The sequence below is a fragment of the Nelusetta ayraudi genome, unplaced genomic scaffold (assembly GCF_046127955.1).
Source record: "Nelusetta ayraudi isolate G7.1 ecotype Tasmania unplaced genomic scaffold, CSIRO-AGI_Nayr_v1 ptg000125l, whole genome shotgun sequence".
Taxonomy (NCBI): Eukaryota; Metazoa; Chordata; class Actinopteri; order Tetraodontiformes; family Monacanthidae; genus Nelusetta; species Nelusetta ayraudi.
This window is the reverse complement of record NW_027466175.1, coordinates 896,972-920,000: the sequence shown is the minus strand read 5'-3', so window position 1 is coordinate 920,000 and position 23,029 is coordinate 896,972. Positions and strand designations below refer to the sequence as shown.

Below are 23,029 nucleotides of genomic sequence, written 5' to 3'. Positions count from 1 at the left end.
TAATATGAACTGAAAAAACATGCAAGGACCACTTAGAGTCTGAAGCCTGTGGGAAAAACCAACAGTGTGCTGCCTGCACGCAGGAAAAAAAATATAAAGACAAAAAAAAAAATCATAGAATTTAGGTAGGAATTGTGTCAGTGGTTTAGTGATAGCAAGGTTTATACTTGCGAGCTCGGGGGATAATCATAGCCAAAGTGCCCACTCCATTCTTCCGCATGGATTACAAGATAAGACATTTTATCGGTGTTAGGTTACCTACTCGCCTTCTGTTTTCGGTGTCCTTGAACCAGATCTGGTGTCTGTGCCAATGCGGTACTATTTTTTTTTTTTTTGTTTGTTTAATACATTTAAGCCCCTCTTAGACAGCAATAACATAGTTTTATCTTGTTTTGGCTCTTTGTTCATCTGTTAAAGCCTCCAGCTGAAACTCATTGATATTGTCCTCTGAGCCATCTGCAGATGTTGTATCGGCAGCAAACGGAAATCCTCTTAAAATAAGTGAGCCAACATAGTTTTCTCAGCTTGTTGCTGATAAAAAAACATCCTTGGAGTTTAAAGGAGCAGGCTGCTCATTCAACAAGAGAAACAATGTATTGGATTTTTTTTTACACTGAAATGTATTTTCAGGTTTATTGTGCCACACCTTCATAGAGTGAACCATTTTCTTGCTTCAGGGCAACAGAATTGACTTTCTGCTATAACAAGAATGCAGGTCAGAAAACAGACTGCCGCTTTTTACTCCGCTTTATAATGTCATGAAAGCAGCGGGTCATGGACCTGGAGCCAAAATGGTTTCCCGGCAGTACAAAAACGCCTTTGAGAATATAAATCAAATATGTTTAGACTTTGAGATTCTTTGCAAAGCTGCCAAACAAAAACTCTCCTGTTAGCCTGTTACATGTCGGCGAGGACAAACCCTGTCTTAACACCTGATTCGATGGAGTGGGTGAAGAATCTGTAATAGGATTAAAGTAGGCTTCATATTTCGAGAGCATCAATATGTATCTACTTGAACTTTGAGTTTCTACAAGCGATCCAAAAATCCATTGTTTCTTTCTGCATGCTGTGAAAAAAAAGGCTTTCTACAAAGAGGCCTTTATTGGGCCATTCTTGCACAGTCGACGTCTCAAAGGCTTCTTATAAGACAAATGTCTGTTGAACAGCCTCCCTTTGTAAGTAAACACTAAGTTTACGCAGAACTTTTAATGCTATTCAGTGGAAAACGCTTTAATTTCACATTAGCATATGTCAAAGAAGGCATTGCCTTGCTAAGTATCCCTCCGTTAACAAACACTCTTTGTACAGTTGTGCCTCGCCTCGCCTTCATTAGTGCGCTACCCCCTCCCGCTCTGTCGTTCCCCGAGGGGTCGGCAACATATCTTTCATATGTAAACTCATTAGCGGCACCCCTGCCAGTGTCAGGCTGTGTGTACGTGCCCGTGTATCCATGACAAAAAGGATCACCGTGGGGCAGGTTCTTGGAAGCAAAAGGGCCAACTCGGGCAGATATACTATCTTGTTCCTGAAGGCGCTCCCTGGATACCAGGAAGAGGTATAAATCCTTGACTCCCACCTATTCCTTACTCATCTTGACTTGCGTGGACATTCCCCCTGCCACCCCTATAGGCCCCCCCCCCGGCTCCTCCTCTGAGTAATGACAGGGTGAGTGGGAGAGTGGTCTAGGAGACAACTCCCCATCAAACTACAAATCAGGCTTATTGAGAGGCCCAGCTAGAGCCTTGTGATCACACGCAACGCAACCAGAGTCCACCCTTTACTTCTGTAGACGGGTTAGGCCGAGTGTCAACCCTCAGCAGTTTTGTGCTGCAAATTTGCTCGTTTAACTTTATTTATTTATTTTGGATTAAGTTTGCAATCTTGGCTACTCAATGTTCAGTCCAACGTTCAGTCGATTAGAGTAGTTTTGAGTATTTCCTTTGAATTAAATGTCACTTTACAAAAAAACATACATCACAGCACAGTCGAACCAACTCACAGCCACAAACTCAGTTTTTCCATTAGTGCTGGAAATCAGGTTGTAACCTTCAAAGTAACTCGTTAGCACGCACAGCTAAACCTTCTAACACGTTACTGCAGCGGGATAAATCAGAGGAGTCCTTTAAACTCGCTCTTATCTCTCACCTAATGCGTTTGCCACCTCCCATAAGAGGAGACAAGACTTGGCACTAATGCCGCGTTCCTTTTTTCATCCGCGAACAACTGCGCCATACTTTCGTAATATAAAATATGTCAGGGAAGTCTGTGGGGGAATGATGCACTCTGCCTGACTCCGCTTTGAAAATCATCCCTTTGTTCCGCCTTCCACATGATTACTTGTGCTAGTCTTTTCCCCCATCTTCTCGCGTTGAGGAGTTATTTTTGCTCGTTCGGAATGTACGCGTGGAATATAACCTACTGGTTAGCAATATTATTCCAGAGCAGGGTTTGTTGAAGCGTTGCATGATTATATTTTCCAGCACAGTACTTTGGTGAAGGAAGTCTCCTTTGCATCCCAGTCGCAGGGTTTAGGCCTTCCTTACTGGCTCTCTTGTGGCATGCGTGTGTTTACCATCATTCCTCTGTCAAAGGGCCTGGTATGTAGAACCACCTTGGTTCAATATTAGGACTGAAGGAAGAAGACGCTTTTTAATTAGTCAGTACAGTTATATAACAGTACGGCAAACTAATACGTCTTTCGGTGTTACTACGATTTGTATTGACATTTCAAGAATAGATTTATTATTGATAAATACAACGACAACCTGGACAATAAATTGACCGAAAGTGCACGTAAGGCCGAAACTGTACAGTTTGGACGCGCATGCACATAACCGTTCTTGTGTAAATACACCAACTAGAATGAACTGTTTCATTTCAATACTTTTTTGCACCCAGTACGAGCCAGTCAGAGAGATGAAGAAGAGAGAAGATTTGAAACTCTTGACGTGGGTTGGCCAAAAGACGTTGCTCTGTACAATGTGAGGTTGTGGGCAAATGACTCATCATGATGAGTCAGGAGATGTGTGACATGTGTTGGTGATTGATTAACCATCCTTACCCAAATTAGCCACAGCATTCTTTGTGAAAAGTTCAGTCAGACTTAGTCATTGCGTTCTGCCACAATTTCACTGATACACATGAGCATCAACAAATGATTGCATGTTGTCCATGTGTTATTTCTATCTTGAGCTCGTCACTGCCTGGGTTTTAGGGTTAGCGTTTGTCATACCTGATAATTTGCGGGTTCAAATGCTCAAGTTGAAACAATAGCACCAACCGTCGGGGCTGGTTGCTCTTTTATCTCTGTAGCATCACAGCGTGAAGTCTTGGATGTCAGATTTAAACCCTGAGTCTAATTTGAACCGGCTGTGACTGGATTGCATTATCCGCAGTAGTATGTTTTCAAGCACCCATGTAATGTGCGCGACCCCCGATTGGCGTCCTGGGAGGAAAGAATTCATTGAGCAGATGAGTCTGTTGCCTTCATGTCAAAGTTGTGTATTTTTGCTGTGAAAGGAGCGTTTCAGAGGAATGTGCACCTGCTGTGTTCTGGATTGATGTCCACCTCAGCCAAACTTCAGAGCTTCAGTCCTTCCAGTGGCTGCAGACAACGCTGGGAAACGCTGGTGCTGGTCGTTTGGCTCTCTTGCTCACTTACCTCACAGCAGCCCATTCACATCTGTTTCTTTCTCCCACGCTAATGGAACCGTTTCCTTCAGCCCAGGTTCAGAATGCAATGGGTTCGATGCACGAAGGATTATGAAGAATTGAAGTAAGGTTAAAGTAAAAAATAAATAAATAAATGAATAAAAAATAAAGGACAGCAACTCCTTATCATACCTCAGTAGATGAAAAAAAATATATATATTGAGATTAATTAACTCAACAAATTTCCTCATTCACACTTCACTTTATGGTCTGTATTTAATTGTGATTTAAGGGCATATGAAGGTAAAAAGGGAACCAAAAAAAAAAAAAGTGAGTGAATAATTGATTTGAGCTGACATGGAAGCGACCTTTAAATTACTAATGAGTTAAGCTTCAAACCTGTGACACTAGAGGCCGAGACGTTCTTGCCGGCATCCTGCGCGCATTCAGGAAGAGAGGAGTCCTCACTCAGGCACCTATCAAAAAAAAAAAACCCTCCACTATAAATAGTCCGCCGTGGTGAATGTGGGACTACTCAGTTTTATATGCGTGCTGTGTAAAACTCGTCCCTCCAAATTAGCAGACTCACTTTTATAGACCCACTTTAAATATAATTATTCGGTTTGAGACAGTCGGCCTGACGCCTGGCTGTCATTTCACCCGCACGATAACCAGAAAGTCTGTATCGCCCCTGCATGTGTGTGCGAGCTTGCAGCTGTGTGAGTGTGCGCTGGAACTTGACTTGGAACTTGACGATGCAACGCTCCCCTTTTCTGGCAAGACCTGCTGAGTCAAGTCGACAGGATGTAATTACACGTGGAAATGAATCCGCACTTAGTTTGTATTTACCCTGGAAGACCTGTCAGTGCTGTTCCAGGGGAACTGCAACATTCCCTGAACCGGCCGACGACGGGAGAACAGCCTGCAGGCAGTTCAGCTCCTCATCCAGAGTTCTGCTGAGTTCTGTCTCAGACTGCAGGGCAGCGCTGCCCGGACTACCGCCCGCTTTGTGGTACGCCGGGCACCATCGCGTCTGACGTTTGTGGGCGGACCCGTGAGTCAGCGCAGGTGAATTCCTGATCTCAAATGTACCCATCTCTGCTCTGCTCGGCTGAGCAGAGGCGAGTACGAGCGAGTGACTAACACCCGGCTGCTCAGGTACGAGCAAGTCCCTCACACACCGTCCCCTCCAGCACTGCAGTGGTGTTTTGTTGCTGCCGGTGCTGTGTAAACTTCCCCGGCCACATGATCATGGGAGCGTACCTGGTTGCCTCTCTGTAACATTTCAAAAGATTGCCCTTCTGGTCTTTGTGCCAGAAATGCAGAGGAACAAAAGCGAGCTCTGCTTTATAAGAATTTAAAACGCACGCTCCCTCCCCCCGTGCCCTTTACTTTCCTCGTCCCGCAGTTCAGGCCAGGTTAGCATCCGTCTTTTGATGACTGGTGATTCACGATGACTGCAATTTCACACTAAGTGCTGTTTTCACAGCGTGACCTCAGTGGAAGCGACAGCCACAGGTGACGGCTACACAGTAAATGTTAATGCACGGACGTGAAAGGGAGCCATTAACTTCCCCTTTCAAGGAGCTATCTGCAAAGTTGGACTTTGCTGGAGGCAGAAAACTCATTTCGATGCGTACAGGACGCGAGGTGGTGTGACTTCTAGATAAGAATGTGACGTCACACACCCTCTGTGTGTGTGTTTGTGTGTTCCAGCTTCTTGTTTAGCAGCCGGCCTGGCTGCACAGTCATGTCTGTGCATGTGCGTCTCCTCGTCCTCCCTGCCTTCCACTGGCCCCTCCCCCTCCCGACGCTCTGTCAATAAAAAACACACGGCATTAAACAAACACTGTGCAGCGGTAATGATAACAACAGCCTGCGACAACGGTAGCCAAAATAATAATTTTCCCTGCCAAACAAACCAACATGGCTGAAATCCCTGCAGGGGAATCCTCTTGCCTGAAATGCTATGCACCATCTTCAATTAACGTCGTCTGCATAAATAGTGACTATTACACAGCGTGCGCATTTATTAAAGTCACCTAACAGAAACTAAATAACCACTTTTCCATTGAGCTCTTTTGTTATTTCAGCGTGCAGCCTTTACATGATACGGCCGTTTTGTAAATATTACGTGCCAGGTCGTGCCCTTCGCCCTGCATAAATGAACTTCTCCTGTTTTGAATTTTACACAATGCAGTCCTTCTCAGGAAGGAGCCGCAGATCCGCCGGTGCAAGTATGACGAGCAAAGCTTATTAGCTGCGTCTCTGATTCTCCTGCGCTCCGTCATTAGCATGTCAAAAGAGGACGGACATGGGCAAACAGAGGACGTTTTCAAAAGTTTTCTCGGTCACAAGCGCTGTTTCGATTTTGCTCCGAGAAATATTTGCTAAATAATCTGCTATGAAAAAAAAAAGAAGAAAAATGCATTATTCATCAGGCCGTGCTTAAACGTCACTAAAGCTCTTTTCGGTGGGAACCAGGCAACCGTTGAGTTCTAATTAAGAAACTGGCGGGCCTGGCTGGCAGCCGGTCCTCTTTAACATGAGCAAAGAAAACGCAGCACAGTTGCCTTCATGGCAAAATGCATGTGGTTTTACACACATGGATGCAATTATTTTCGCACGAGCCAACGATTAAATGTTGTCTTGGCGGCTCAAACAAAAAAACACCCACAGCCCAGTTTTCTTTTAAGATGAAGCGCCACAGAAGTGGTCCACGTCCCACAGAGTGATTAGAATGCCGCTTGATGTTTTGTTGACACACCCTGACAAACTTCTGCACATTTCACCGCCTATCAAAGCCGGTCGTCCCGCTGATGCGCTCAGATGCGGAATGTTGTTCTGAAGCGTCCGCCGATCCCGCCGCTCCTACATGACTGGGGGGGCGGTGGGGAGGGAGGAGGAGGCTGATCATGTGCTCCTGTGATGTTGCGCTGCTGTTTTTGGAGTTACTGACAGCCGAATCCTCAAGGTATACGAGGTCCTCGCGAGACAATCTGGGAGAGGTTCAGGCTGTCGGAGCTGCGGCGGTTGTGAATCATCTCCCTGTTGTACGGAGCAGGTTGTGAGAGATGCTAATGAACTGGAAGACTCTTCTGCAGACATACTTGAAGGTATAGCAGACATGGAGCCCTATAGCAGTGTGGCAATTCTTGAAAATAAGTTCATTTGAGTGGAATCAGGATGGTTTGAGTTCTAAGCATTAGATATAATACACATATTTGCTAAAAAAATATATATATATCGAATTCACTTGAATCAGAAAGAAGAAGCTGATTCTCATTTTCTCGCTGCTTCTTGTGGTTTTGCTTCGCTGGCAGGAGATGTTCCAGCCGATTACCGGTAGATATTTTGTTGTTTTTCTAGCTGTGCAGCAGTGAAGCGCCGACTTCATGAGTCCCCGTGTGACTCGCCACCAGATCTCTGCGGAGACACCGGCTCCCGATCTGCCCGCCGCAAAAGACACATTCTCTCCCTCTGTGGATAATTATTCCACCAACTTTGAACCCAGAGCCCGTTTGTGGACTCTGTTGTTTATTTTCGCCGTTATACTTTAAAAGCGCATAAGTTGTGTGAACTTAACTGAACTCCGGGGTAGGAGAGGGAGGAGGAGGGGTGACAAAGAGTGGCAGAGGAGGACAAAAGACAAGAAATTCAGCATCTCTGGTTGTGGTTGCGTGGCACCAGAGGCCGGCGGGTGGTGGCGGGTGGTGGCGGGTGGTGGCGGGGGCTGATGGGGGCCGGCGGGGGCCGACGCGGGCGCTGCAGTGATGCCACGGGGCAACAAAAGAGGCGACGCCGCGCAGCCGAGCGCTGCAGTCAGGACCACAATTGGCGCGCAGGCGGAGGCGGGCTGCCCGGTGCCAACGTGTCCCAGGCTCTTTGACTGTTTCTGGCAGGGGGCGGCCTCACGCGCTGCTCTTCACTGTCCGGCCGCAGTGATGCCAACCCAACCCTGCCCACTGCCAGCGCACTTTGAACACGTCTGATGCCGACGGGATCGAATGTTCAGCCGCACGTGTTGTTTTTCACAGCTTTATTGAGTCCCCGTATCTGTGGCCCAGATCTGAGCTGTGTGTGTGTGTGTGTGTGTGTGTGTGTGTGTGTGTGTGTGTGTGTGTGTGTGTGTGTGTGTGTGTGTGTGTGTGTGTGACGAACGCTGCTGACTCTCATATATATCAGTGCCATTGTCTGGCCGGGCTCCCGGTGCCTCTGAGATAGCAGCGTAATGACAGAGTGGCAGCGTGAAGATAGGCTTTAATGGCCTCCCACTCTCCACACACTCTCGGGGGCTGCCACATGAAAGCAGGAGGTCCGACCTTTGACCCCGCCGCGGCGACATGACACAGTGCTCGCCACTTCCCACTCTGCCGAGCGCAGCAGGAGCGGCGTTCGTCACGCGGCCTCGGGGCTCAGGAGTTGAGAAACAGCAATTCTGCAAAAACCTGCTTGGAAACTTTCCCAGAGCCTCTTTAGAACAAGCCCAGTGGATGGATGGATGGATGGATGGATGGATGGATGGATGAATGAATGAATGAAGGTGTGTCCGAAGAGATTGTGATGAAAAGCCACTCGTGACGTGCGCTCGTTTTAAAGGTCCTACATTTCAACTCTTTTCAGACTGGCAATATGTATGACGAAAAAACTAAATCTCTCCTCAGAGGGGGCAGCATATTTTTATTAACCCTGTGTTTACAGCCTCCTGCCAAAAACCACTCGGCTAAAGCTGATGCTCTGCTGGAAGTGCTGCTAGGTTTGAAGGTGGCAGCGTGTGGAAGAGCCATGGTTGGTGACATCACAAAGGGCTGATTCCCAGGGCGGCGTCTCCGGGCACTCTTTCTGAAAAGTGGGGCGGAGCAACAGACGTGGAGGATGAGCTTCTCCCAGCTTCTCCCAGCCCAGCGGCGGGCCGGAAACACAGCGTGCCGTCGGAAAACATTGGCGAAAGAGAATTTTGCGGCGCTCTAAATTAAACCTGAGGAAGGGAAGTTTCCCCCACTTTCCCTCGGCACTCACGTGTTTATTATCAGGCTTTACGTGCAATAAAAGGCCATAAATCTGACACGTGGCCGCCCCCCCCACTCCTCCTCCTCCTCCTCCTCCTCCACGAGCCAATCAATTAACAGCCCTGCGCTGTTGCTCACGCAGGCGAGTGAAGTCGTGTCTGCCAGGCACGCCCCCCCCCCACCCCCCCACCCCCAGCCTTCTGTCAAACCCGGCTGAGAGCTGATAGGCCGCTGCCGCAGTCAGACAGACAAAAGGTAGACGTGCTGATGAAAGACGCCAGGCAGGCTCGCCAGATGGGTGAGTGATGATGATGATGAAGGGGGGTGACGGCAACAACAGCACACGTCTTGCATCTCTGCCGCCGCCGTCGCGTTTCCTGTCTCTCCCCCCCCCCCCCTCTCTTTTATCACCTACCTGGCAGAGTCCGCGTCCTACATTTATATCACTTCCCTCTCATTTGCCCGCCGCTTTCGTTCCCCCTCCGACTTTATTTTGCTTCCCTTTAATCACACGGCACCACTGTTCACTTTGGTCTCTGCCTTTTTTTTTTTTTCTTTCTCTCGCTCCATTTCTGGCTCAAAAGAGAGACATTTTTAAAATCGCTTGGTCACGAGAGAGGGATCGAACTTGCATTTTTTTTTCTTCTCTCTCTCTCTCTCTCTCTCTCTCTCTCTCTGTCTGGATTTCTCGCCGTGACGGCCAGGGAGGCTGGAGTCACAGCTGAAAGTGTCCCGCCCACACTCGCCAGGTGGGGCAGCGGGTGGAAGCACAACTCGGAATGTGTCACCCCACTGGCCCACTTTTTAGCGGCGTTGAGGTTAAGCTAAAAATAAAGGGCGTGCGTGAAAATGAATAGTTTGGATAAGTGCGCGCGTGTGTGTAGTTGCCCTTAAAGGCAATGGTTCTTTGGAGATTATATATGTGCATGTACACACTACCAGTCAAAGGTTTGGACACACCCTATGAGCTAAATGTCTTTTCTTTCATTCTCATGACTATTGACTTTGCAGTTTCTCACTGAAGGCATCGAAACTACGTATGAACACACATGGAATTATGTAGGAAACAATACAAGTGTAAAATAACACGTTTTATATTTAAATTCTTCAATATAGCCACCTTTCATTTAAAGCATATTCAGAGTTATCAAACGTGTTTTTCTTTGCTGCAGAATCACCTTTATCTTGCTCATATTTTTGATGTATTTATGTATGTATCTGTAGAGTAGAAAGTAAAAAAAAATGTGTGTCCAAACTTTTGACTGGTAGTGTATATATCTGTATATAACATGTATAATCAAATTTGAAGATGAAGGTTTGAATGAAGGGTTTGAGTTTGGCTGGATGACGGAATGGAAAATAAGTGGAACTCGGCGTAAAGACGGCGAGGACGGCGCTTGCGTGACTTGCAAAGCAGGTTGTTTTCTTTGCATATTTGCATGTGGAGCCTGAAACCAAACATTTGACCTCATTCCACGTCTGACTTTTACCTGCAGCTTCTTTCTCACATTTTTTAGAGGCTCATGTAACATCCCTCTCTTCTTTAAGCTGCCACATTTGTCGTTGGAGACGGTTTATGTCACACCTCAAGATTCCACAGTGTTTTTGTTTTTCAGAATATGGTTAAACGCTGCCATTCTTCGTCTTCAATCTTTATTTCAGCGAGATGCGACGGTGAGTGCGGTGGGACGGATGTCTGGTGCTTGGCGTTGCTCTGCCGGGGACGGAAGAGAACAGGCAGTAACCTGAGACGGGCAGGGCCTGTTTGTTTCCTGTTAGCGCACATGATCACATTTCAGCAGCCAAGAGGGACGGGAGCTCGGCATCATGGGAGAGTGGCGTCACTAAGCGGAGGCTGGCGCGCAGTCACACAGTAGCTCGACGTCTTAGAACACGGTCGCTCTGCTTTAGGTGCCGTCTGTAGGCGCGTTTGCGATTTTTGAACACACTCCAAACAGGTATAACCCAATTTTTTTTCTCCGCTCGGCATAAGGGCACCTGTCTGAGAGCGGTGACGACGGTGAGACTGATAAGACAGTGGAATGAAGCAAAGGTTCAGCCTGTACGGTGGCATTCCGGCGACGCAGAAGAATTTCAAAAACCCATTTCCTCCTCTCACCCGTCTCTGAGTGACTCAGTCAATAAATACTCCAATCACTCGGAGCCTCAAGCCGGCTATTTGTACGGTCAGCCTTTGCAGAGCACAACTCCGGCTCTGTCAATACTGTAAAGTTTGATTTTTGTTGCCGCACGCCGTTTCTGAATCAAGTGATCTCCGGCGGCGCCCTGCGACCTCAACTGGACCAGCTGCTCCGCCCACTCTCTCCGCGAGCGGCCTGTCCAGAGCTCCCGTGTGATGGTGTTGCCATATCAGATAAGGCGCTCGCACCCCAGCAGGGCCATGTGTTTGCCGTCCAAACAGCAGCAACAAGTAATGCGGGGCAGCCAGGTCAGCGTTGTGGAGGAGGGAGGGATGGAAGGAGGGGTGGAGGGAGGGTAGGGGTGGAGCGAGGGGTGGAGCTTTGTTAAGAAAAGCAGAAATTCTTGCGGCTGGCAGATGAAGTCGGTGCATTCCTCCGAAGCGGCTCCCTATAGGCGGCCAGTGGAGCAGAGCCAGGAGCTGAATGAGAGGCAAGATAATGGTGGGGCTCAGCATTGAGCACCTCCCTGTTGAGAGCGGCTGGGACAGACAGACAGACAGACAGACAGACAGACAGACAGACAGACAGACGGCACCATCTGTCTTTCTCCCCACCTCGTCCCTGCAAAGTTTCAGCCGCCCCGCCAGCCTCCACTGATAATAGAACATCCACGGAAGTCTGCCGCCAGAGGCGTTTCCCCTTCTCTTTTTTTTCTTTTATGAGCGCCGCAGTGCTTTATTGCCTTGTTTTGAAGCCTCGCCATGAGAGTAAAGACGGGCGGAGCGAGGACGGAACAACATTAAATCAGGCCAAGCCTGCCGCCCGGACACGTGCTGGGCTACCTGCTGACCTGCTCTCTGAAGCTTGATGAGGCTTACTTCTGGTCCTGCTGTGGGAGATCAAGCAACATGCACGCACACACACAGGAAGACACACACACACATGGGAGCATGCACACTTGTTCCTCCTCTCCTGCCCTGCCATGTGTCTTTTGTGTGTTTCGGCCCGGCCAACACCCTCCTCCAAACACGGAGCTGCTCCGCTGTCCCTGTCCGTTCCCCTCGGCCGTAAGCTATCATAACGGCTTTGAAGCAGGGCAGCGGAGCGTTTAATTGGGTTACAGATTGGCATTTATGCTCCCAGGTCCACGAGATGCTGCCGGGCCTCTTAACTAGGCGCTGGGAAGTTCATGAAATGCTACACCGCCTTAGCCCCTGGCTGGCGCTCCTTAAATATGCAGTTCATTGGTGTCTTTCTATAAGGTCCCACACTAATTTTCTGATAATTATTTTCAATACCAGACTCTTGCCTGCACAATTAATTACTCTTATGGCCCCATAGATCTCTGGGAAGCTGCACATGTAGCCCTCAGTTTACAGCTTCACACTCTGTTTCAGCTCACTGTTGCTGTGCAGAGGTTCAGAAGGGGACCAAACTAAGTGTCCACACACTACCAGTCAAAAGTTTAGACGCACCTGCTCATGCAATTTATTATCTTTACAACTTTCTACACTGCAGGTAGATACTGAAGACATCAAATATATGAGCAAGATATATGTAATTATGCAGCAAGGAGAAACACGTTCAGTAACTCTAAATATGCTTTTAATGAAAGGTGGATATTTTGAAGAGTTTAAATATAAAACGTGTTTGAGTTATTTGAGACTTTTATTGTTTCATAATTCCATGTGTGTTCATATGTAGTTTGGACGCCGTCAGTGAGAAACTGCAACGTCAATAGTCATGAGAATGAAAGAAAAGGCATTAAACTCACAGGGTGTGTTGGCTGGTTGTGTGCAGAACAAACACTTACTGGGCTTGTTATAGAGATGTTACCAAGTGCTCTTTGTGACATCACAAAGGTCTGTTGTTCTCCAGTGAAGGTCTCTAAGCACACACTTTCTGAAAAGTGGAGGATGGAAATTGTTATTGTCTTTTCTTTTGAGTTTACTGACAGGTCAGAGCCTCGTGTTGTTACCAATAACTTGACAGTGAGCGCAGCACAACATGGGACCTTTAAGCTGTGACGCACCTCACCTCACTGTTGGGGGCAGCAGACACACATCTGACCAGAAGATGGCGTGCGCGGAGGGGGGCGGGGGGTTAGTGTGCGCGCACGCGTGACGTCCTCCAGCGTGTTTTTGTTTGAGTTGAAAACAAGTTGTGTCACAAGTTGGCGTAAGATTACATCATTAAATCAACAGAGCCTTTTAGTACGCGTCGCCTTGTTAGCGCGCCTTTGTTTCTACACACACAGAGACTTTTTCTTCTCTCCCAGCAGGATCTTCTGAGTGATGATGGTGACGCATCGCTCAAGTCTCTCTCCGTCTCTCGCTGTCTTTCAGGGCGAGTGCCATGCGGAGCCGTTGAGCCGGGCCGAAGGGATCTGCTCTGAACGTCATTACCGCCGACCCCCTCTGCCCGCTCCCCTCCCTCGCTCCATCCCTCCCAAGCCATGGAGCTCAAAGTGTGGGTGGACGGAGTGGTGCGAGTTGTGTGCGGCCTGTCCGAGGAGACGTCCTGCCAGGACGTGGTCATCGCGCTGGCCCAGGCCATTGGTGAGTTTGGTAACTTTCCGCGCTGTGAAATCGCCGCGACACTCTGTGGCCAAACAGGCGGCCCGAGCTGTTGTTTGCAATTAATCTGTTTTTTCTGCCCTCTTAAATGCTGCTTACGTAACAGCCCGGCGGAGCAAATTTACTGCAAACAATCTGTGGCGGCTCCGAGGCGTAAAGCTGGAGTTGCAGGGTTCTCACCACTTTCTCCCACCCACCTTTTCACTCTCCGCTGACCCAAATCAGTGCCCCTCCGCCCCCTGCATTTTCCTCGCTGCCTGCTTGGATTGGACTCGGGCTTTTCCGTCCCTTCATCCCCAGGCCTCGTTCAAGCCGTCGCCTGCGACGCCGTCGAAACACATAGCTCCAGATTTAGCACTCCTCCTTCCATAAGTGAGCTGGCTGCCAAGTCATTAGGGAGGGTTTGTCCTAATTTCAAGGTCCTCGGTGAAACTTCATTTTATTTGAACATTTATTTATTTATTTATTTATTTTACATGTTGTGCCAGTCTTACGCAGCCGCCTTTTATTCCAGTTCTCGGCGGGGAGCTGGGATTTAGAGGTATCAGCTCGCCGCTTTGATATCGTTGGTTCTCATGTCTGGATTTGTGTAGAGGCAGCGAGAGACGCAAACCCACCAGCGAGAGGGAGGAAGACAGGTTTCCATAAGCAACTATCAGGAGATGGAGAGTCTGCTAATTGTTTTTCCCCTTTTATTTGTAATTCCATCCATTTTCAATACCTGAGCTCAGGGTTGTGGGGGTCTGCTGGAGCCTCTCCCAGCTGTCACAGGGTGAAGGCAGGGTGACACCCTGGACAAGTGGCCAGTTCATCGCAGGGCCACATTGAGACAAACAAGCAATCGCAGTCATGTACGCACCTACGGACAATTTAGAATTTCCAATTCACCTCACATGCATGTTTTTGGAGTGTGGGAGGAAGCTGGAGAACCCGGAGAGAACCCACGCAGACACAGGGAGAACATGCAAACTCCACACAATAAGGTCCAAGACCCAGAATCAAACCCACAACCTTCTTGCTGTGAGGCGGCAGCGTTAACCAATGCACCACCGGGTCGCCCTACTTTGAATTCGAGAGAAAAAAAAAAACATTATTACCGAATCCTCAATAGTTGAACCTCAATCATTTCCAGCTGTGATATATTTGCGCCCTGTCTTTCTGCCTCCAGGTCAAACGGGCCGCTACGTGCTGATCCAGCGTCTCCGGGACACGGAGAGGCAGCTGCTGGCCACAGAGAGGCCTCTGGAGTCGCTGGCTAAGTTGGGCCAACATGGCAGCGAGGTGCAGTTCTTCCTTCGCCGCACGGGGCCGAGCAGCAGCGACGGGCCGAGCCCCAAACCCGACAGACCGACGGCCTTCCCTCTGCCCAAGCACCCGGAGCCCGAGGCCTCCTCCAAGCGCAGCCAGCCCAAGAAGGCCCTCACCTTCAACCTGGGGCCATCCACCTCTCCCAAAACCAAAGCCAAACACTTGAAGAAGTCGCCTCGGGACTCGCCGGAGCAACGGCCATCCCCGTCCCCGTCCCACTCCCCGAGCCCGGCGCCCTCCCCCTCGCCGCCCGCTGGCCCCTCCAAAGAGGAGGTCTTCAGGAAGGTTCTCCAGCAGCAGGAGAGACTGAGAGCGTTCGAGGCCCAGCTGGAAGCCATGGACCGGGAGGCGCACCCCTGGGAGCGCTCCCACCGCTCCCCGTGCCCCTCGCCGCTCCCCGACGCCCGCCTGCAGGAGGAGCTGGAGGCCCTGGACCAGACCATGAGGAGGAACCATGCCGAGCTGGCCGAGGAGCAGTTCTGGGAGGAGGAGCTCCAGGCGGAGGTGGAGAAGGAGCGGGGCATGAGGAGGAAGCTGGGGGAGCTGCACGCCAAGCTGGACGACTGCGGGCGGCGGCTCCACGAGTTCTCGCTGCGCTCGGCCCAGCTGGAGCAGGAGATCCAGAGGGAGGGCGCGGCCGACAGGAACGCCGGCAGGTCCGAGGAGTCGCTCGACGCCCTGGAGGCGGAGCTCAGGAGCCAGGAGAGTCACGGCACCGAGCTGGAGGAGCATCTCTGTGAGACTGACAAGGCTCTGGGGAAGGCCGAGTCCGTGCTGCAGGTAAGGAGAGAGGTGATAGTCGTAGAGAGAGGACTGTAAATGCACATCACCACCACCACCACCACCACCACCTTCACCTCCACCTCCACCCCACACAGATCAGCTTTCTAGGGGTAAAACTAAAACTCTAGAAACGGCACTCCTCTCTCACCTGCATATCGCTGCAAATAAAACCCACCGGCAGAAAAAACAGAACTGATTGTAAAGGAAACATTATTTTTACCGTGGCATTATGATAAACTGCAGAGGTGCTGAAGAAACTAATGTGACATGAATTCATGTCCTGTCTTGTACGGAAATGTGACAATGCTGTAATTACACTATAACTCAACTTGGAACAGCTCTCACCTGGTGTTTTATACATATGGTTCAATGTTCTATTTTTGTAAAAGAGTATAAAGGAGCCCTCTTTATTTGGGCCAACTTCACCTCAGCCTGTCTTGTTTTGTGGTGTTCCTGTATGTTTACTTTTGGTGATTGTCAAAGACACAGCTGTTGTATCAATAAAATCGGAACCCAATATGGGAAAAACCTGAACCTCTTCAGTTTCCTCATAATTCAGAGTTCTCACCGGGAAAAAAAAATAGGCAAGAAAAATTAATTTCTCCTTTGACTACAGTGTGGTGGAGGGTTGTCTGTCTGTTGTCGACGTTCCTTCCATCCCGCGCTGAAAGGCTGCTGCGTCCCAGTTCCACCCAAGTCATAAATAGAACACTGGCTGTAAAACTTATTGCGCCATAAAGATCAGCTTATTAGTGTCAGTCAGATTTGTCTGATTAGCGCGGCGATAAAGTTCTTCCTCATATAGAAAACATCCTGCGACGGAAATATCTTCCTCGTTTTTTTCTTCCTTCCTCTTTAATTTCATGCAGGTCCAAACTTCTACCGCACCGCCACAGCGCTCCTCCAGCCAGCCTTTCATCACTAGAAAGAAATGAGATTCTTTTATTTCCTGAAGCCGCTGCCGCGATAACTACCGGCAACATAATAGAGCTCAAGCCACAGTAACTGGGGGGGGGGTGAGTGTGTCATCAGTCAGCGGCTGATCAGCTGCGGCTGGCAGCCAAGTGTTTGAGTGTTGGTGCTGATGAGCGCGACGCTGCTGTCATTAGGCTAATGGAGGCAGACCTGCAGGTGTGAACTGTCTCACATCTATTAAACTTCAGGACACACACACACACACACACACACACACACAGAGCCTCGGCTATGACGGACCATTGCTTCTGTAGGCGTGCAGACGTATTGATTCACTGCAGATTGATAGGCGATTAAGGATGATCAATCGACTGGCCGCGCGGGAGGATGCGGGACGTCTCAGCTGCGTTTACCTCCCGATCCGAGCGACGGGATGCGTTTACGCAGAATTAATAAAGGAATTTGCAGTGAGCAGCACAGGCCTGGAACTGAGTTAGAGCCAAAAACATACATTTGATTATTCATTGTAGTGGAATGACCTTATGGTGACTGCTGGGAGTGCTCGTGGAGAGAGTAAGCTTGTAGACTCTGCTGCCCCCTTGTGGTGAAAAGATGAAGGATTTAACGCCGTGCTAGCGATTGATGATTCCTTCATCGTAAAAGTCTTGAAAATCAACCGATTAGTGTATTCACCACCGACCTTTTATGTACATCAATTTACATTTAATCATAATTTCATCATAATTCATCACTGACTGACTTTTTGTCGACACTGACGTGTGGTTTTTCCCCACTGCTCCCTGTCAGGTCAAGCAGGAGGAGCTGGAGGAGCTGAACAAGGAGCTGAGGCAGTGCAACCTGCAGCAGTTCATCCAGCAGACCGGCGTCCTGCCGGCACACACCAGCTCACGCACCGACCTCCAGGAGCAGCTGGAGCAGTTAGAGATGGCACATCTACTGCAGGAGGGCGGCAGCAACAAAGGTGTGATAAGTGTTGCATTAATTAACTTTGGGAGAATTTAAAGGCTGTGAGAATTAAGTGTTAATATTAATACCTGTCTCAAAAATGTCCCACTTGGTGTCCTATCATTCTCATACCTGCGATGTTTGAGCTACGAAAGGTACAGTATGTGGTCAACCTGCTCTTAGAACAGATACCAACATGTATCATTAACAAATTCAAACCATTGATTTTGTCAAAAAATATTTCGTTTTCATTTTGTATCCCATTTCATGTCTTTTAAATGCTCACTGGTCCTTTAAGACTCAGATTTAACCCATAAATCAGCATCTCCACTAACTGTTTTCTTCCACTTCTGATCAGCAGAATCTCCGCCACGTCCGACTGCCAAGCAGTTCCTGGGACATCCACGCAACCTGCAAAACCCTCTCGTGTCCAGCCTCAACCCAGAGGGTGTGTATGTGTGAGACCCGGCAGCTTCCTAATGCCATCCTGCTCCGACTCCTTCCCTGCCCTGCCCTGCCCGTCCCCTGGTCCAAGAACCACCAAACTTTCCACCCCAGCTTCTTTGGGTTTAAGGCTTCATCTCCCGTTTGGTTTTTGGTTTTGTTTTTTGTTTTTTTCATTTTTTGGGTGAAGGTGTCTGTATGGTGAAGGTCTGTGCTGCCACTCAGCGGTTCTCCCGTGTTCTTCCTGAACAACGTCTTTTTCTGCACCCTCACCGCTTCCCCCGCTGCTGACTCCTGACCTCGACTTTGTACAATAGACTTCCATTTTCCCATGTTTCCCTGCAAGCTTTTAATCCCCCTGATTTTGCCTATCCTTTCATGTGTCTGTAGCTCCTCCTCCTCCTCCTCCTCTTCTTCTCACTGTTTGTTAATGGACTAACAGTAGCTGCTTACATGGCAACTTTCTCCTAATCCCTATAATATAGAGCGGCTGTCCCTCCCTCCCCCTCTCTCCCAGGTCAAACTGATTCTACCTGCTGCTCTCTCCCCCTCCCCGTGCCCCTCACCCATGTGACCTCTCGATCACACTAGGAGCGACTGTAGTAGACGTTCTGATTGTAGCCTCGTTGTTGATCTACTGTGACACTGAACGACACCAGACCAATGTCATCTGCCTTGTATGTATGGATGCTATTTTGTGTGCCGGCTCGGAGTGTGTCTATACAATGCCTTGTACTTTGGTGACACTTGACTTCCAAAGAGCGTGGGCCCTTTCACGGAGGGCTTGACATAAATGTAATGCACTCCACGGCCCCCCCGCCCCGCTCGCCTGCTGAAAAGATGTATCCTCCAGTCTGTTTTCTGCGCCGCTTGAAGCCGCCGCAACTTTCTTCTCGCGGAGCTGCGAGCTTTTGCCAGTTTATTTTTGTCGAGCTCCGCGCTATTAAGAGCTACACATTTACTGCAGAGCAACGGGGCCGTGGCTTGTTGACAATACTTGTGCATATATACTTTGTTTTTTTGGTTGTTTTTTTTTACATTTGCTTACACTGCACCTGACTTTTGACCTGTCATGACTCATAATGTGCCTCTTTCACTGAACAATAAGCTAACTTTTAATTGTAAAGCATAACAAGATCTTTGCTGGTGTCCACGAGAGACGTTCTCTGTACCTCTCTCTCTCTCTATGAACATATATATATATATACATATATATATATATATATATATATATATATACATCAGCACTTAAAATGTTTATCTTATCTACTCCTATGATTTTGACAGGTCAAAGTGTTTGCATGCGCTCTCTCCTCTGCCCCGTTTCTTTGCGGGTTGGCAGCCACTCCCTGCTTTTGGAAACAACAGGCATCTCGGTGCGTGTTGTTGCTGAAAACCGATTCTCCTCCAAAAAGCTCTGTCTCTGGCTGGTGACCCCTCAGTCTTACCTTGCATCCTCCCTTGGTGACGGGATGAATCCAATAACTGGTGTTGTGTCAATCCATCCTAAGCATGTATTGCTGGCTAGACCGCGGCAGTTCCCCCCTGCTGTGTTAACCAAAAGAAAGAAAGAAAATATTTTTTCCAAACAAAGGGATCGTCATCCCCACTCATTTTTGTGTGTCTTGCAGTCGTGACATCCAGAGAGCCGTCATGGAGATAAAACACGGACCGCAGGGCCAAGGGAAACTTGGCCTGTTTCACTGTTCTGTCACCATCACTCCCTATTTAACCTCTTTCTTTGTAATTCTCTTGATTATTTAATTAATCTGCTCAGATATACATACTGTATATATGTAAGACACATATATTTAGATTTTTGCTACTGTAAACACTGCAAAGTATCTGTATGAAATGTAAAATAATATAGAAGCCTTTTACTTAGAACAATTATGACTATTACTGTGTATTTAAATAAAAGATCATGTGCATTGTGTATAGACTATATTTGTGACTGATTGTTAATGGGCCTTTGGGGGAAGTCTAATTGATTATAATTCTGCTTATAATTACAGAAATACTGAGTCAATGTGTGATGCATCGAAATGACCCTGTATTAAATTATTCACCTATAAATCGTGTGCATGTTCTAAGAATTACAGTGCGGTGGAGCTCCTATGTAAAGTACATGATAAATATAACATGGCCACTAAAATATGAATGCTGTCCTCGCCGCTTGTGGTACACCGGACCTTTTGCATCATTATTTCTGAGCTTTTTGAAGCCGCTACTCGCTGCCTGCTGATGGAAGAGCATTTTTGGCAGCCGGGTTAAATTGTGCCATAACAGTTGCCATCACAGTTTGATGTTTCAAAGCTGCGTGTGGTACAGCAGTTACCATAAAATATGCAAAATTGTCTTTACTAATACTTAGCAACAGTGATATGTGCGTCAGCTGTCGGGGAATTCCCCACAGCTGAGAAAAGTCCCTCCCGTACATCTTTTGTTTGCAGCAAGGAAATGGAATTCAGTGATGTCACAAAGGGCGCTGGCAGGGGACAATCCCAGTCACATGTTCCAGCCTCTGAGACCTCCTCATGCTTTCATTATTTCTCTCCGACCGACCGTCAGGTTTCAGCAGCTGGTGTTGCCCATGTGCCCGCTCTGCCGTTAAACTGAATTCACCATCAGAGGACGGTTGATTGTTGGACGCTGTGGACGTCCAGCGCTCCAGTCCCTGTGTGTTACGTCACCGTACGCTTTGGTCCTCCACCCCTTTCCTGTTTGTTTACCCTGGGGAGTAAACAGATGAGCTGTCTCTCTCACACAAACACACACGCTGACACCCTCACTGACTTGAGCTTCTTTGGCTCTCTGGCTAACCCCAGACTGAAACCCTGTTGATGTCTATAAATACTCTATTGTGCCCACATGTGCCAGGCGCTAACCCTCGAATACGCTTAAATGTACGCCACGTGCGCCCAGGATAGCCAGGCTTAATTGAGCATGTATTTACTTTTCTATTCTAGTGTATTTTTCTCTCTCTTCAACCTGCTTCAAAGTGACGTCAACGCTGTGGCTCTGAAGCGTATGTCTGCGGCGTACGAGGTAGATATGATGATTCGTTATGTAGAATTGGATTTTACTGAGAAGATTTGCAGCCGTCTGGCTTGGCGGGGGTTAGGTAAGCTCCAAATCCTTGTTTGGGTCCCACTGTCTGACTCGCAGCCTGATGTAACACAGACGACAACCCGTGGACACAAAGGATATTACACATTGACCTGAGGTCAAATCTCCCGCTACACCGCCGACCTACTGAATTCACGGTGAACCTGGAGGAGGCTTTGACTGCTCATGCAATCCTAAGTGACGTGGAATTGCAGCGTAAAACATAATGACGTTAAAATTCTAAACGTCACCAGAGCTAATGTGGACATTACAGATTGGATATTATTCCCCCCCTGTTATGGTACACATGAAGTCAAATTGCACATTCAAAATCAGACACTTCCTATCTAAACCCAGAGGCACTCCATTCTCATAAAAAAAGGCCATTAACAGATTATGGCAATGTTTCAGGACGCCATGACGAGGGGGGAATTATTTTGGCTTGTACAATGGCACTCCTCGTGAACCCCGTCCACTGGAGGGATAAATGTGGAAACTGAGCATCGGGCCACGCTCGCTTGCCCTGCTCTCTCGCTTACAAAGTGGTCGATGGCTGTCATGAGAAGCACTCCAGAAAGAAGGAAGAAGAGCCTCTGCGTGGATGTCAGCGGGCGTCTGAACGTCCACGATATGATGATGATGATGAATGAGATTGCAAGTTAATGAGCCTGACACGCCGCACTTATCTTCTCCTCTAGCTCCTAATGAGTCATTATGCACCGATGGACATAAAACACCCCCCCGCAAACCAACTAGCAGGAAATTCATTTCATGGTAAAGAGAGAAGAAAATGCAAAATGGATTGGAGTATAAGCTTTACTTTGCGCTTGAGTGGCAAGTTTGTTTTTACAGACATACAAAACAAAATGTAGGTAAAGCTGACTTAGATTTACTTGATCCAAGTGTCAAGTTAAACAAAATGAACATGTACAATAAATTCAACATGGATTTCCTAATGTAAACGTTTCAGAACATTGCCGTTGTTTCTAGGCTGACAAAAAAACGTAAAAACAAAAAAACAGGAAGGTTCCTTGACCTCGAATATGGGAGCGGTGACTGTGGTGATGTATAGCTTCACAGATGAGAACACAAACAGGAACAAAAACACTCACCGTGTGTCGTGTCAGTAGGTGGCGGTAGAGAGGTCGGCTTCTTAAGAGGCAGAGGGGGAGTAGGAGGGCAGCTACTGCCTTAAGGGAGAGGACATGTATGTATGTGTATGTGATCATAGGAAGTAGGCTACAGTCCGCATGACTAGCAGCAGTCACGTCCAACAACAGGCCTATCCCACCACTGGATAGGAAGGCACATTACTGTGTGCGTGCGTGCGTCCGGATGTGGCTGGTCTTTGGAAGCAAAGGTGTGAAGTGTTTCCAAAACCAGGTTAGCCGCTGTCACACGCACAGTGGAACTGGCAACTGGCACAATGTGCGTTAGTCAGTGGCTCACCTGATCTTAGATGTCAGATATGACATCCGTGAATAACCTGCGGGGCGACAGAGACAAAGGCTGTGCCATAAAACACAGTGCAGTCAACGGGAAGAGAGATTAGTGCCTGGGCTCGGGGCAACACATTCTTATCCTTTTATCTAGCAAAATAATAATAATAATAATAATGAAAAAAACATTTATTCATTCATATCAAATTAAATTATATAATTCATTGAATCTAAATAAATATATATTTTAAAAAAACATACAAAAAAGAACTCAACAAGAATTGAAACAAGCTTCACTTCACGAGGGATTTGAGCGACTTGAATTTGGTTTCAATTTCAAGTGCGTCTAGGAAAAGTTGCTCGGAATATTAAATATTTCATTTCAATAAGCCATTTGAGGAAAAATACATTTACAACATAAAAACAATTAAGACATAATAATACAAAAAAACAAAACAGGGGTAAATAAAAACGGGCTACTTACCAGTTCAAGTCCAGCCAAGTTTGCTTCTGAATTAAATTTAAAAAACAAACCCAAAAAATGTTTCATTTTCGCCAGTGACCCTTACCTATCATCTAATAAATTACTCAATCATTTTCTCCCTCCACATAAATCACAGTGCGCGGTGAAAGTTGGATGTGTTTTAGCCTCTAACAGCAGCGTAGCCCCACACCGACGCAGAAGTTCA

At 47.8% G+C, this 23,029-nt stretch overlaps 1 protein-coding gene and 1 long non-coding RNA gene across 4 annotated transcripts in view; one reads left to right on the top strand and one right to left on the bottom strand.

Annotated features, from left to right (window-relative positions):
* The window catches only part of rassf7a (Ras association domain family member 7a), a 35,537-nt gene extending 15,808 nt beyond the window's left edge, over positions 1-19,729 (top strand). For 2 of the 3 annotated variants that reach the window (XM_076050204.1, XM_076050203.1), the window contains 5 exons: positions 13,147-13,359; positions 14,546-15,465; positions 17,191-17,365; positions 17,708-17,797; positions 19,425-19,729. In XM_076050204.1, coding sequence (XP_075906319.1) covers positions 13,257-13,359; positions 14,546-15,465; positions 17,191-17,365; positions 17,708-17,797; positions 19,425-19,456 — 1,320 coding nt within the window. In that variant the 5' untranslated portion in view covers positions 13,147-13,256 and the 3' untranslated portion in view covers positions 19,457-19,729. The remainder of the gene's footprint in view (positions 1-13,146; positions 13,360-14,545; positions 15,466-17,190; positions 17,366-17,707; positions 17,798-19,424) is intronic. The other variant, XM_076050205.1, reaches the window with a different exon arrangement.
* A 1,974-nt stretch (positions 19,730-21,703) lies between these two features.
* Positions 21,704-23,029, bottom strand: LOC142904242 (uncharacterized). The gene is made up of 2 exons (XR_012929364.1): positions 22,825-23,029; positions 21,704-22,410 (listed from the first exon to the last, which is right to left on the bottom strand). It is a non-coding gene; the product is annotated as an uncharacterized LOC142904242 (long non-coding RNA).